This window comes from Danio rerio, chromosome 12, assembly GCF_052040795.2.
Source record: "Danio rerio strain M-AB ecotype USA chromosome 12, GRCz13ab, whole genome shotgun sequence".
In the NCBI taxonomy this organism is placed as follows: domain Eukaryota; kingdom Metazoa; phylum Chordata; class Actinopteri; order Cypriniformes; family Danionidae; genus Danio; species Danio rerio.
This window is the reverse complement of record NC_141032.1, coordinates 38,332,237-38,345,040: the sequence shown is the minus strand read 5'-3', so window position 1 is coordinate 38,345,040 and position 12,804 is coordinate 38,332,237. Positions and strand designations below refer to the sequence as shown.

General features: G+C 36.3%; 1 protein-coding gene across 5 annotated transcripts in view; it reads left to right on the top strand.

Annotated features, from left to right (window-relative positions):
* cep131 (centrosomal protein 131) overlaps positions 1-12,804 on the top strand; it is a 49,938-nt gene that overhangs the window by 24,822 nt on the left and 12,312 nt on the right. For 4 of the 5 annotated variants that reach the window (NM_001353865.2, XM_087275193.1, XM_087275191.1 and 1 more), the window contains 5 exons: positions 1,377-1,479; positions 3,985-4,186; positions 8,127-8,234; positions 10,203-10,320; positions 11,020-11,094. In NM_001353865.2, the coding sequence (NP_001340794.2) occupies positions 1,377-1,479; positions 3,985-4,186; positions 8,127-8,234; positions 10,203-10,320; positions 11,020-11,094 (606 nt within the window). Of the gene's footprint in view, positions 1-1,376; positions 1,480-3,984; positions 4,187-8,126; positions 8,235-10,202; positions 10,321-11,019; positions 11,095-12,804 lie in introns of those variants that run through there. The other variant, XR_015503517.1, reaches the window with a different exon arrangement.

Here is a 12,804-nt window from a genome sequence, read left to right as displayed (position 1 = left end):
AAAAATGTTTTTAAAAAAATTAATAGCTGCTTTTATTCTAGCCGAAATAAAACAAATAAGACTTTCTTCAGAAGAAAAAAATATTATCAGACATACTATGAAAATGTTTATTGCTCTGTTAAAAATCATTTGGGAAATATTTAAAAAAGAAAATCAAAATCAAAAGGGGGCTAATAATTCTGACTTTAACTGTATATATTTCCTTTTCTTACATTTTTAATACAACTTTTATTTTTTTCATTTTCTTAAATATTTTATCTTATTGTAAAGCACTTTGGATCAACTACGGTTGTATAAAATTGTGCTCTATAAATAAAGTTTGCCTTGCCTTCTAGTTGATCATTTGTTTAAGTGGCAGAAGGTAGATTTTTCTGATTAATCATCTGTTGAACTGCATCCCAATCATTACAAATACTGCAGGAGATCTGTTGGAACCCGCCTGGACCCAAGATTCTCACAAAAATCAGTCAAGTTTGGTTTAGGAAAAATCATGGTTTGGGGTTACATTCAGTTTAGACTTCAACAGCCTGATGTTTCAAGACATTTGTGCCACCGAATACATTACAAACCACAGGAGAGGGCAAATTCTTCAGCAGGATAGCGCTCCTTCTCATACTTTATCCTCCACATCAAAATTCCTGAAAGTGAAGAAGGTCAAGGTACTCCAGGATTGGCCAGCCCAGTCACCAGAAATAAAAATTATTGAGCATGTCTGGGATAAGATGGAGGAGGAGGCATTGAAGACTCTTAGATGACTTTATTAATAAGTTATTCGAGTCATTGCAAATATGTATGGATGCAGTCATCCAAGCTCATGGGAGTCATACACAATATTAATTCTTTTTCTACTGCAGCCTGACGTTGTATTATATACTGTACATTATTTCTGTGACTTGTCTAAGCGAAGTCAGACCTTATTGTCATAATTAAATAATTTAAAATCAAGGCATGATCTTGTTTTATTTTGGTAAAATAAGTGTAATCTATAGGCCTTCACCTTTCATATAAGCCACTTCTGATACCAAATGATCAACTAGAAGTCAAGGTATTATTTGTTGTTTCTAAAGCTTGGATAGGCGACTAGACTTTTGTCAGGTAGTATAGATGGAGCAGTAAATGAGCACATCCCAGAAATTTACATTTCATTACTCATCCAATAAATGAATATTTGATGTTGTCAATTATTCTTCCTCATTTTGATCCAAAACCTGCTGTTCCTTTAAAATTTACAGTCAAGTTATCATTATTAAACAGTCCTCAGTACATTTCCATTTCAATGTAATATTTCCTTTACAGTAATCCACAGGTGTCCTGAGATGGCTGGTGCTTTTTTTTTCTGTTGAACTCTCCTTTCATCTCTCTCCTTCTCCACATAGGAGATTAAGAAGCTAAAAGAGTTAATGAGTGCCACAGAGAAGGTCCGACGGGAAAAATGGATCAACGAGAAGACCAAAAAGATCAAGGAGATCACTGTAAAAGGTCAGCAGAGTTCAACAACAGACGTCAATCAGCACCAGCGCCCCATCTCTCTCAGTTTGGATCTAGATAACCACTCCCTTCAACAATATCCATTTCAACACAGCCTGTCTGTTTCGTTAAACCTGTTTCCAAAATCAGTCACGTTTATGATTTCTCTATGCCCTAAAGACAAGAATAAAATGCTGTTTTATTCAGCATTTAGTGCTGTTGTTAAATAGTGATACGTAAATAGGCAGACAGAATAGACTTTTGGTGGTTTTCTCTAATGAAGGGAGTATTTCCAAGGTGGTAAAACTGCAGATCACTTGAGTTATTTGTGTTTTATTAAATATTTATTAAATACATGCTTTGGTACATACTTTTGGGTAACTTTTTAGAATGAATCTCTAATTACAATTGAAACCACCAGCTATTGGGTGTCATAGGCCAATCTGGAGACTATGTACACTAGGCACCTAAGAAGAATTACAAATATAATTTTAAGTGACACTGCTCATCCCCTACACTCAGAATTTCAGCTCTTTCCTTCTGGTAACAGGTTTCTAGTATCAAGCTGTAGAACTAAACGATACAAAAATAATTTCATACCAGCAGCCATTAGGCATTTAAATAAAGGCATACACTAAAGCAGAGGTACAGTGCAACTGGAAAGTATTTATAGCGCTTCATTTTTTCCAGATTTTTATGTTACAGCCTTATTCCAAAATGGCTTAAATTAATGTATTTCCTCAAAATTCCACACACAATAACCCATAATGACAATGTGAAAAAAAGAGTTTTTTAAATTGCTGCAAATTTATTAAAAATAAAAAAGCTAAAAAAAATCACATGTACAGAAGTATTCACAACCTTTGTCGTGAAGCTCTTAATTGAGCTCAGGTACATTCTGTTTGCACTGATCATTCTTGAGATGTTTCAGCTGCTTAATTGGAGGTAACCTGTGGTAAATTCAGTTGATTAGACATGATTTGAAAAGGCTACAACTGTCTATATAAGGTCCCAGGGTTGACAGTGCATGTCAAAGCACAAACCAAGCATGAGGACAATTTAATTTTCTGTAGACCTCCGAGACAGGATTGTCTCGAGACACAAGGCTGGGGAAGGTTATAGAAAAATTTCTGCTGCTCTGAAAGTTCCAATGAGCACAGTGGCCTCTATCATCCGGAAGATGTGGAACCACCAGGACTCTTCCTAGAGCTGTCCTGATATCTTAGCTGAGTGATCGGATGAGAAGGGCCTTAGTCATGGAGGTGATCAATAACCTGATAGTCACTTTGTCTGAGCTCCAGCATTCTTCTGTGGAGAGAGGCTAACCTTACAGAAGGACAACCATCTGTGCAGCAATCCACCAATCAGGCTTGTATGGTAGATTGGCCAGACGGAAGCCACTCCCCATCTGGAAATTGGCAAAAGCAAAAGGACTCTCTGAAGAAGGACTCTCAGACCATAAAAAACACAATTCTCTGGTCTGATGAAACTAAAACAGAACTCTTTGGAGTGAATGCCAGGCGTTACATTTGGAGAAAATCAAGCAACGTTCATCACCAGGCTAATACCATCCCTACTGTGAAGCTTGGTGGTGGCAGCATCATGCTGTGGGGATGTTTTTCAGCAGCAGGAACTGTAAGACTAGTCAGGATAGAGGGAAAGATAAATGCAGCAATGTACAGAGACATCCTGAATGAAAACCTGCTTCAGAGTGCTTTTGATCTAAGACTGGGGCGATGGTTCATCTTCCAGCAAAACAATGACCCAAAGCACACCACCAAAATATCAATGGAGTGGCTTCACAACAACTCAGTGAATGTCCTTGAGTGGCCCACCCAGAGCCCAGACCTAAATCCTATTAAACATTTCTGGAGAGATCTGAAAAAGGGGGTACACTTTTGTTTCCCATGCAACCTGAAAGAGCTTAAGGGGTACTGCAAAGAGGAATGGGCTAAAATTCCCAAAGGCAGGTGTGCCAAGCTTGTGGCATCGTATTCAGAAAGACTTGAGGCTGTAATCACTGCCAAAGGTGCATCAACAAAGTATTGAGCAAATGCTGTGAATACTTATGTACATTTAATTTTTCAGTTTCATTTGCAACAATTTCAAAAAGTATTTTTTTTTCACATTGTCATTATGGGGTTTTGTATGTAGAATTTTGAGTGATTAAATGAATTTAATCAATTTTGAAATAAGGCTGTTTTATGACTTTATGTCCATTTGTTGTTACCATGTGATTTTTCTGTGGCGCTGATATGAAATGAGGAGTCTTGACTGCAAAGTTGCAAGCCAAATCTGCCTTGGGGTAAAAAAAATAAAGTAACCTAACTAGTTTTAAAGCTTCTAGACTTTTATCTTCAGGTATAGTTGACTTACCTCTTAACTTAATACTTGACTTCGCTATAAAATTGTGTGAAAATTTGTTGCGCATCACAAAAGAAGATATTTTGAAGAAGATGCTATTTTTTTAAATATTTAAAAAAATAAAAATTTTAATCTCTTTGTGTGTGCACTCAGGTCTAGAACCTGAAATTCAGAAGCTGATCTCCAAACACAAGCAGGAGCTGAAGAAGCTGAGAGTTCTTCATGAGGCAGAGCTCCTCCAGGCGGACGAGAGGGCTGCTCAACGCTACGTCAGACAGAGCGAGGAGTTACGGCAACAGCTGGAGAAAGAAAAAGATGAACAGTGCCAGAGAGAAAGAGAATTGGCTAAGCAGAGGTACACACACCCTTGCACATGCATATGTGTGGAGTGCAATGAATACTCAAATACACATCTGTTCATAAGAGATCTAACCAATGACTGGGATGTGCAGCCAAGACAATGTGTTCACAGATGTTAAAAAACACAAACACACTAGGAAAAAAAGGAAGGGAGACTGGAAAAAGTAATAGAGGAAACTGGCTAGACATGAGCTCAAAGCTAAATACTGCTTTTGAATATGAGGTATCAAAATAAGGAGTGCAAGAGGGCTATTTTTTATGTAAAGTTTTTTACGTCAGTATTATTTTTTCTTTCCTGTGTTGATGAATTTCATTTTAAATAGGATGTCAAAGGAATATTGAAGACTTGATCCATTTTCTTTAAATAGCAAGTGACTTTTACATTATATCTCTCAATGATTTGATACTAAGACTTTTTTTTACACAGTCTTCTCACACACACAAATATATATGACATCAGTTACCACATGTTCAGCTCCTAGAAGTATATAAAAATAATTATAAAAGCACAATAAACATGGTTTGTGACAGTTATGAAACAGCCAGAATGAAACAATAAAACACAGAGAGAAGTTTTGAATGCAGTTCATATACAGTATACGTATACAGTAGATACAGAAAGTATTTAGACCCCCCTTACATTTAAAAAAAATATTTAGAAAAATTTTAATTTCCTTTTTAAATAAATTTGCCAGAATGACAAAAATTTTGCAATTAAATTTTTTGTCAATATGGAGTATTTTGTGTACATTAATGAGGCAAAAAAATGGCTTAAATATAACAAAGAGTGAAAAATTTAAGGGAGTCTAAATACTTTCTGTACCCACTACAGCTGTGCGATTAATCGAAATCGAATTGCAATCGAATAGTAATAGTAAGATGCTGCGATATGAAATATATATATGTATATGTATTATTTAATTTCCTCAGCCCAGATAAAATGCATGACTGCCGTCTGTGTGATAGTCTTAGTAGCCAGTTGAGTGAGCACACTTTCGTTCTGCCCAATCAGAATTGTGCAACCAAACTATGCGGAATGATCGCAATAAAAAAACAAAACAAAAAGCAAGACGAGTGGGATGATGGCATTTGCCGGTTCTAAAGCATTAATAGACAAATTAATATCAAAGAAACACAAGACAGCAGTAATAAGGGAATATTTTGGTTCTAAAAAAACTGTGGGTCCTTCACTGGGCCTTTTCCCCTTAGCAAAGAAACTTTCCAAATCTTTCCTGTTTCCAAAATCTTTCCTGTTTCTTAGGCTGCATTTACACTACAGATCTTGATGGTCAATTCCATTTTTGTGACTGTATCTGATTTTTTTGATGAGCCACTTGCATCATGTTTTAAAAGTGACTCCTATCCGATTGTCAGCATTTACACAGCAAACGGCAAGTAAGCGGGGAAAAAAGAGCGGGCGTTGACTGACAACTGATAATAAAAAAGCGCCCTTTTCTCCGGTCCTGTATGTAATCTGTTTGCAGGGTTGTTTTACTATAGTGTATGACAGAAAAGTTCTCATTTGGCCATCTTCTTTTAATCTAGGTTTTAAACCAGTAGACATCCTAATGTAATGTCCATGACGTGATTTATGCATGTGATGTACTGTATTCAACAGTTTTATATTAGTTTTTATTGGTTATGAGGTGGGTATTACGCTCTCCTGCTCTCTCTAGCTCTCTCTCTCTCTAGTTAACATGCTTAAATGCTTGTGCTACATGACAATATAAAAGCATTTTTAGCCCTCGTGTATGAGATTTAAGGTTAGGGACTCTGCTGAAGTCTGTTCTTAAATGAAAGCATCAGAGTTGACATTATTCGTGTATGTGTTTAATGATGTGCTACACATTGACAGGTGAAAATCCAATCTACCGGCATACAGCAGACATGAGGGCACAGATCCGATTCATATCGAAAAAATTTCCACATGAACAAGGACTAAATCTGATTTGAGTAAATCGGAATCCATGTGATTTTTTTTTTTCCTGCTTACACATACACGGTCCATATCTGATCTGTGCCACATGAGAGAAAAAAAATCCGATATGAGTCACTTGAACCATGCAGTGTAAATGCAGCCTTATGCTGCGTTCACACCAGACGTAGAAAGAGCGTCAAGCGCAAGTGATTTACATGTTAAGTCAATGCAAACGCGCAAATAGACATTCTGCGGCGCGATACTCGCGAATGGTGCAATATGTGCGAATGGCGCGGCGCAAATTGAGCATTATGCACGTTTCGCGCGAATCGCTCAAGATCAAAAAACTGAAGTTAAGCGGACATTCACGCCGCGTTAACCAATCACGAGCTTGCTCTTGTCGGGGCATGATTGTCCGGGGGGAAATCCTCCAGCTGACACCGACAACAGTTTATCAAACTGGGCTCATCTTAGTCAGGAGCACCGCTGAAAGCCTCCATCATCTAAGTTAAGTTTCTGGAGGAGTTTATGAGCTCACAGAGCTGGATGCACCTCTGAAAGGGTCTAGTGGACTCAGACACGGCCCTAACCGTATCAACACTATTTTTTAGCCTTCATAAAGCACATAAACACTGCTATTTTCTTAATAAAATCCATGTTAGCCATTTAGCAACGAAGCTAGAGTCACCGAGCAGACAGAAGCCCTGCCCATCATGCGAATCCGCGCCTGTTCTGAAGTGAAATTGACGCTCGAATGAAGGGAGTAAACTCAAATGTTCACGTGGCTATTACGATTCTACGTCTAGTGTGAACACAGCATTACTCATTTTGCTGCTTGCGGATTAAATTTAGGCACTCAAGTGACCGAGATGTAAGCGAAAGAACACAGTCATTTTTCAGAATAAAAGATTCAGATAGATATTTTCCCCAAATCACACAGCCCTAGTGTGTATATATATATATATATATATATATATATATATATATATATATATATATATATATATATATATATATATATATATATATATATATATATATATATATATATATATAGTAATAGTAGTGGTTAGCACTGTCGCCTCAGCCAGAAGGTCGTTGGTTCAAGTTCAAGTGGGGCTCTGGTTTGCCCCCCAGTCCAAAGAAATTAACCTAATTGGTCAAAGTGTATGAGTGCCTGGATGAGAGTTTTAGGGTGTTTCCCAGTACTGGGTTGCAGCTGGAAGGGCATCCGCTGTTTAAAACATATGCTGGATAAGTTGGTGCTTCATTCCGCTGTGGCGACCCTTGATGAATAAAGGGACTAAGCCAAAGCAAAATGTATGAATTAAAGAAACACTGACCTCAAACTTTTTGAATGGTAGGCTATGGAATTCCTATTGAACTGTATGTACAGATTTTTCTCTTAAAGTTTGAAATTGTGATTAAAAAAACAAAAAAAAAAAAACAAGATGTGGGTTTTGAAAAGGCATGAATGTGAGCACACAACAACATCTGCATTTTTCTATGAACTGCTCCTTTGGTTGTTTTCTGTTTCCAGTGCTGTACTTGCACTTCTGTGGGAAATGGAGGCTCTTGTGCAACAGTCAGTGTAATTAAATAGGCCTTAATTAGTGTTTTGTGTGTGTGGCTTTATTGCAGAGATTTATGATAAGGCATATATTTTTCCTTCCACGTATCATGAGTTGCTTCATTTGGAACTGTTGTCTTACTCTATAACATTTTCTTGTCAGACTGGCGCATTGTTCATAAGCTTATAATAAAGTCATTATGGGTATTTTTGTGTGTTTGTGTTATTGTTGCCAGGATCGGTAGAAAATATACACAAACACACCACTTAAGTGAACATGAGCTTGTGTGGATGTTTATTGCTCAACATGTAATGCAGGTAGTATGGGGTTTTGACTAACAATATTGTGTACTTAAGTGACTAAATTAATTCCCATGCATTGAGTTTTGATGAGAAATGTTCACTGTAATTGAATGTACAACCGAGTAATTTTAATTTGTATCCCAGGTTTGAGAAGCAGCTGCAGGAAGAGGAGAACGTGCTGCAGCAGCAGAGGAGGCGTCTCTATAAAGAAGTGTCGGAGGAAAAAGAGCGTCTCACACAACTGGCAGCCAGGTCAGGTTTACAGGTCATTAAAGGTCACATGAGTATTACCTTTATCTATAACTACTATATCTTAACTTAAAATGGGATCATTTGATACTATACACTTCTTTTATATAGATGTGTATTTACATTATACTCGTATTTAAAAATATATGGATGTAATGTTATGTAATGTGGATGGATGTTACTTCTGTAATTATAATTTTCACTCTAACACTTCTTTTTAATCAATCCTTAACAGGTTTTCATACCAATAAATCTGCCTTAAATCTACTTCACTTGCAGAAGTGTTTTGTAATACAACGTGAACACAAATTAGTACATTGTAAAACAGTAGTTAAAGACATCTATAATGTTTCCATGGTTTATCTTTTGTCCAGTTTTTCAGTAAAATATCCAGTATCGTTAAATTACTAAATTTAATACATTACATTGTTAATGCATAGTTTAGATAATGTATTTTAAATCTTGGCTCAGTGGTTAGCACTGTCGCCTCACAGCAAGGTTGTTGGTTTGAGTCCCAGCTGGACTAGTTGGCATTACTTTGTGGAGTTTGCATGTTCCCTCCGTGTTGGCGTGGGATTCCTCCGGGTGCTCTGGTTTCCCCACAGTCCGAAGACATGCGCTATAGGTAAACTGGGTTAACAAAATGGGCCATAGTGTATGAGTGTGTGAATGCGAGAGTCTATGCGTGTTTCCCAGTACTGGGTTGCAGCTAGAAGGGCATCTCTGCGTAAAACATATGCCGGAATAGTCGACGGTTCATTCTGCTGTGCAATCCACTGATAAACCACTGAATCTTTTAGCAAATATCTTTAAAACTATCCAGATTTATGCCTATTTAAATAAATCATTTTGAAATTTTATGATCAAATGCTTTCCTAACTACTATTTTCTCAGCACTGTCATTTTTATTGTGTTATTGAAAAGTACACAACATATCTTTACACAACAGCTCAAAATATCAAATCAAGAAACAAATAATAATAAAAATCCAAAAAGCATAGAGGGCCAGGCTTTTTATAAACAGAGTGTCCGCTGGGTCTTAATGTCATAAATTCATTCATTTTCTTTTCGGCTTAGTTCCACTGATGTATTAATCTGAATGAACTGCAAACTTATCCAGCATATGTTTTACGAAGCGGATGCCCTTCCAGCTGCAACCCATCACTGGGAAACATCCATACACACTCATTCATACAGACAATTTAGCTAACTAATTCACCTATAGTGCATATGTTTGGACTGTGGGGGAAACCGGAGCACCCAGAGGAAACCCACACAAACACAGGCAGACTCCACACAGATATGTCAACTTACCCAGCCGGGGCTCGAACCAGCGACCTTGTTGCTGTGAGGCGATCGTGCTACCCACTGTGCCACAGTGACATCCATGTCTTAAATTTCAAAAACTAAAATTTAAGCCTTAAAAAGTCATAAATTCATTTTATTTTTAACATCTAATCACCAACAATACACCTCAACAAAACCTTATTTTTTATATTTAAGTTTTTTTGTTTTTTTTTATAGCGAAGAGATGCAATTCACAGAACTGTTAAACATTTTTAGAGAAAATTTCCCAATAAATTCCCCCATCATTGTCAGGGAAAGACAACTAAAAACAATTATATGATATTACCAGGCCATTAGAAAAAAAATCCTGTGTAAGTCTAAAATTTCATTCTTAATGTTCCTAAAATGGTCTTAAAAAGTCAAAATTTGACTTGATGAAACCTGCAGAAACTCTGTACAAATGACATTAATGCCTAAAATACAAAGACAAAGGAAAAAAATAAAACACAACAAAAAGAGGGAGATGGAATCATGATAGAAATCACATTATCACAAATTCATCTTAACGCCACTCACATCTGAGAATTTTTGGTCTTGCTTAAATGTCCCAACGAACTAAACTTTGGTTAGAAAATAATACAATGAAGTTCTAACTAAACTAGAATGTGTTTGTGTGTGATACAGGCAGCATGCAGAGCTGGAAGACTTAAGGAAGCAGCTGGAGGACAACAGCTCTTTGGCAGGAAGAGCATTAAGAGAAGAGCTGGAGAAGAGCAGGGATGAGCAGGAGAGACGTCATCAGGTAACACACTTCCACATCTAGTCATATTAAAACATACATGCAGATCAATAAAAAGATAAATCATTCCATCTTCATTGCACATACTGTTTGTCTTTTTTGCATCAAACACAAAAGGGGATGTTTAGCAGCATGTATTATCTGCTTCTTTGCAATACTTTGTGGTCATTTTTCACATGAAGCTTGAACAATCTGGCTGATCTCATGTATTGCATTCAAAAACAAAATAATACAGTTTAATTTATGCATAAAGGAAAGTGAATGATGACATATATGTACTTTTAATCAGATGTTGCAGCCACTCACACATCTTTTTATCTTTAAGTTCTGTATTTATCATTGATATTAGTAAGGCTAATTAATTAATAAAAAAAAAAAATTAAACGGTAAATTGCAAATAAATACTAATGACACTTGTTAGTGATATCGACAAATTGTATTCTGTAATGTTTTCGTGTTAATGATATCATGCAGTGCAGCGCTAATCTGATTTTTCCTTATGTTCATCATTCCTGGTCTAACCAACATCAGTCGTGTTTTGTTTTTGCCTGAGGCTCTCAGACCAGAACTCAAAGTACCTGTGTTTCGACTTGTGTACGTGTTTGATGGCACAGTGTTTGCAAAGGTCACACGAAACACCATGAGTTGAATTTGCATTCTTTCGGTTCTTTTAATTGAGTTTTTGTCTGTATTTTTCATTAGGTTGAAATAAAGGCCCTGAAGGAACGACTCGAAATTGAGAAACAGACATGGGAGGAAAATTATATGAAAAAAGAGGTGCGTGTGTTTTGTGTATGTGTTTTTGAGCTAAGATTATTTGGTGATATATTATTAGGCTTATTTTTTAAATGACTAATGTCAGTTAAGTGGGAAGCTGAAGCTTTAAAGGGAATGTGACATAGGATGAGGTATAATTTGCAGAACAAGAAGCAAGGCAAAACAGGAAAAGATGTAATTTGCAGAATGAGAAATAATATCTACTGAATTTCCCTAATTTGACTAATCTTAAAATACCATTCTAAAAAAACATTGTTGCGATTTATTTTAGCTTTACTTCATGATTTTTTTTTTTGAACTTGGAATTACTCATTTTTTGTTAAAAGAGTAATTTGAACTATCCCGTGAGTATTAGGACATTCTGATTTTATATTCATTGAGCAGTGCACGACTGAAAAGACTTTAATGAAATGCCTCCGGTGCTTAGACTGCAGCTCTGCACAAGACATTTCACCAGTGGAGAATTGGTCGGACCCATCTGAGCCTGATTCTCTCAAGGTTTTTTTTCCTTCACTTTCGCCAATTGGTGAGGTTTTTTCCTCGCCACTAGATTGCATGGTTCGGATTTTGTAGAGCTGCGCATCAATGGATTTGCTCTTCAATGTTTGGACTCTCAATAGTGATTATTAATTTTACACTGAACTGAGCTAAACTGAACTGAACTTAAACTTTAAAACTGAACTACACTGTTTCAATTTACTATGATCTTTTATGTGAAGCTGCTTCGACACAATCTACATTGTAAAAGCCCTATACAAATAAAGGTGAATTGAATTGAACTTAAATATTGTTTGATAAACTATAGCTTGAAGAATTGATATCTACTCTGCACTAAAAGGCAACACTGTACAATTTCACATATATATTTCAATATATTGTAACTAAAAAGTTGATTTTATTATCACTGTATTGTATATTTAAAAAGCTGGGCTGGGATATTTTTTTTTCTTCTTCTTCTTCTTTTATTAATTTTTGTAAGTTTTTGCATATCAGAATAATAATCCTGGAACTTATTTGACAAAAATACAGGGGGAAAAAACAAACATTCAAACAGTAATGTTTTGTTAAATTTTACTAGTCTAAAATGGTCATTATTTTGTAACAAGTGCAAATAACCACCATTGTGATTGGATAACATCTAACCTCGACTAATTAGCTGTTGCACAGGTTATCTGGTAATAAGTCATCTTTATAGGCCACCTATAATGAAAATCATCTTTTGTAAGCTGTTTGGACAGAACTGTGTGTAGGTATAGTGTGTCCACAGTCAAATTGGAGTAATATAAAAACAATAAGTCTCTTTTTATCTGACGTTAAAATGGATCCAAATTCCTCCTATTTTGAGGCCGACCACAATGTGATGTAGGAGTGCGGTTTCCCTGCCCACAGAATTGATTGACAGCCGCGTATTAACATGTCTCTGTAGTAACGCATATTATCGTATCCACAAGACAGGACTTGCGCAAAGCAACTGGGATTAAAAGATCTGTTCAGCTCTCTGTGATCATCTGCACCTCAACAATGAGTTTTACAAGTTTAAAAGAGAGCATGTTAATAATGAATTACACCGATTTTACTGTCTTTACTTCATCACCACAGCCTCAAGTCAGTACAATTCTAAAAGAAGATGCTTTAATCCCGGTTTGTGGACGTTAAATCAGGTTTATTTTGTACATTGACATACTGAATATCTATACAGCATTGGATAAT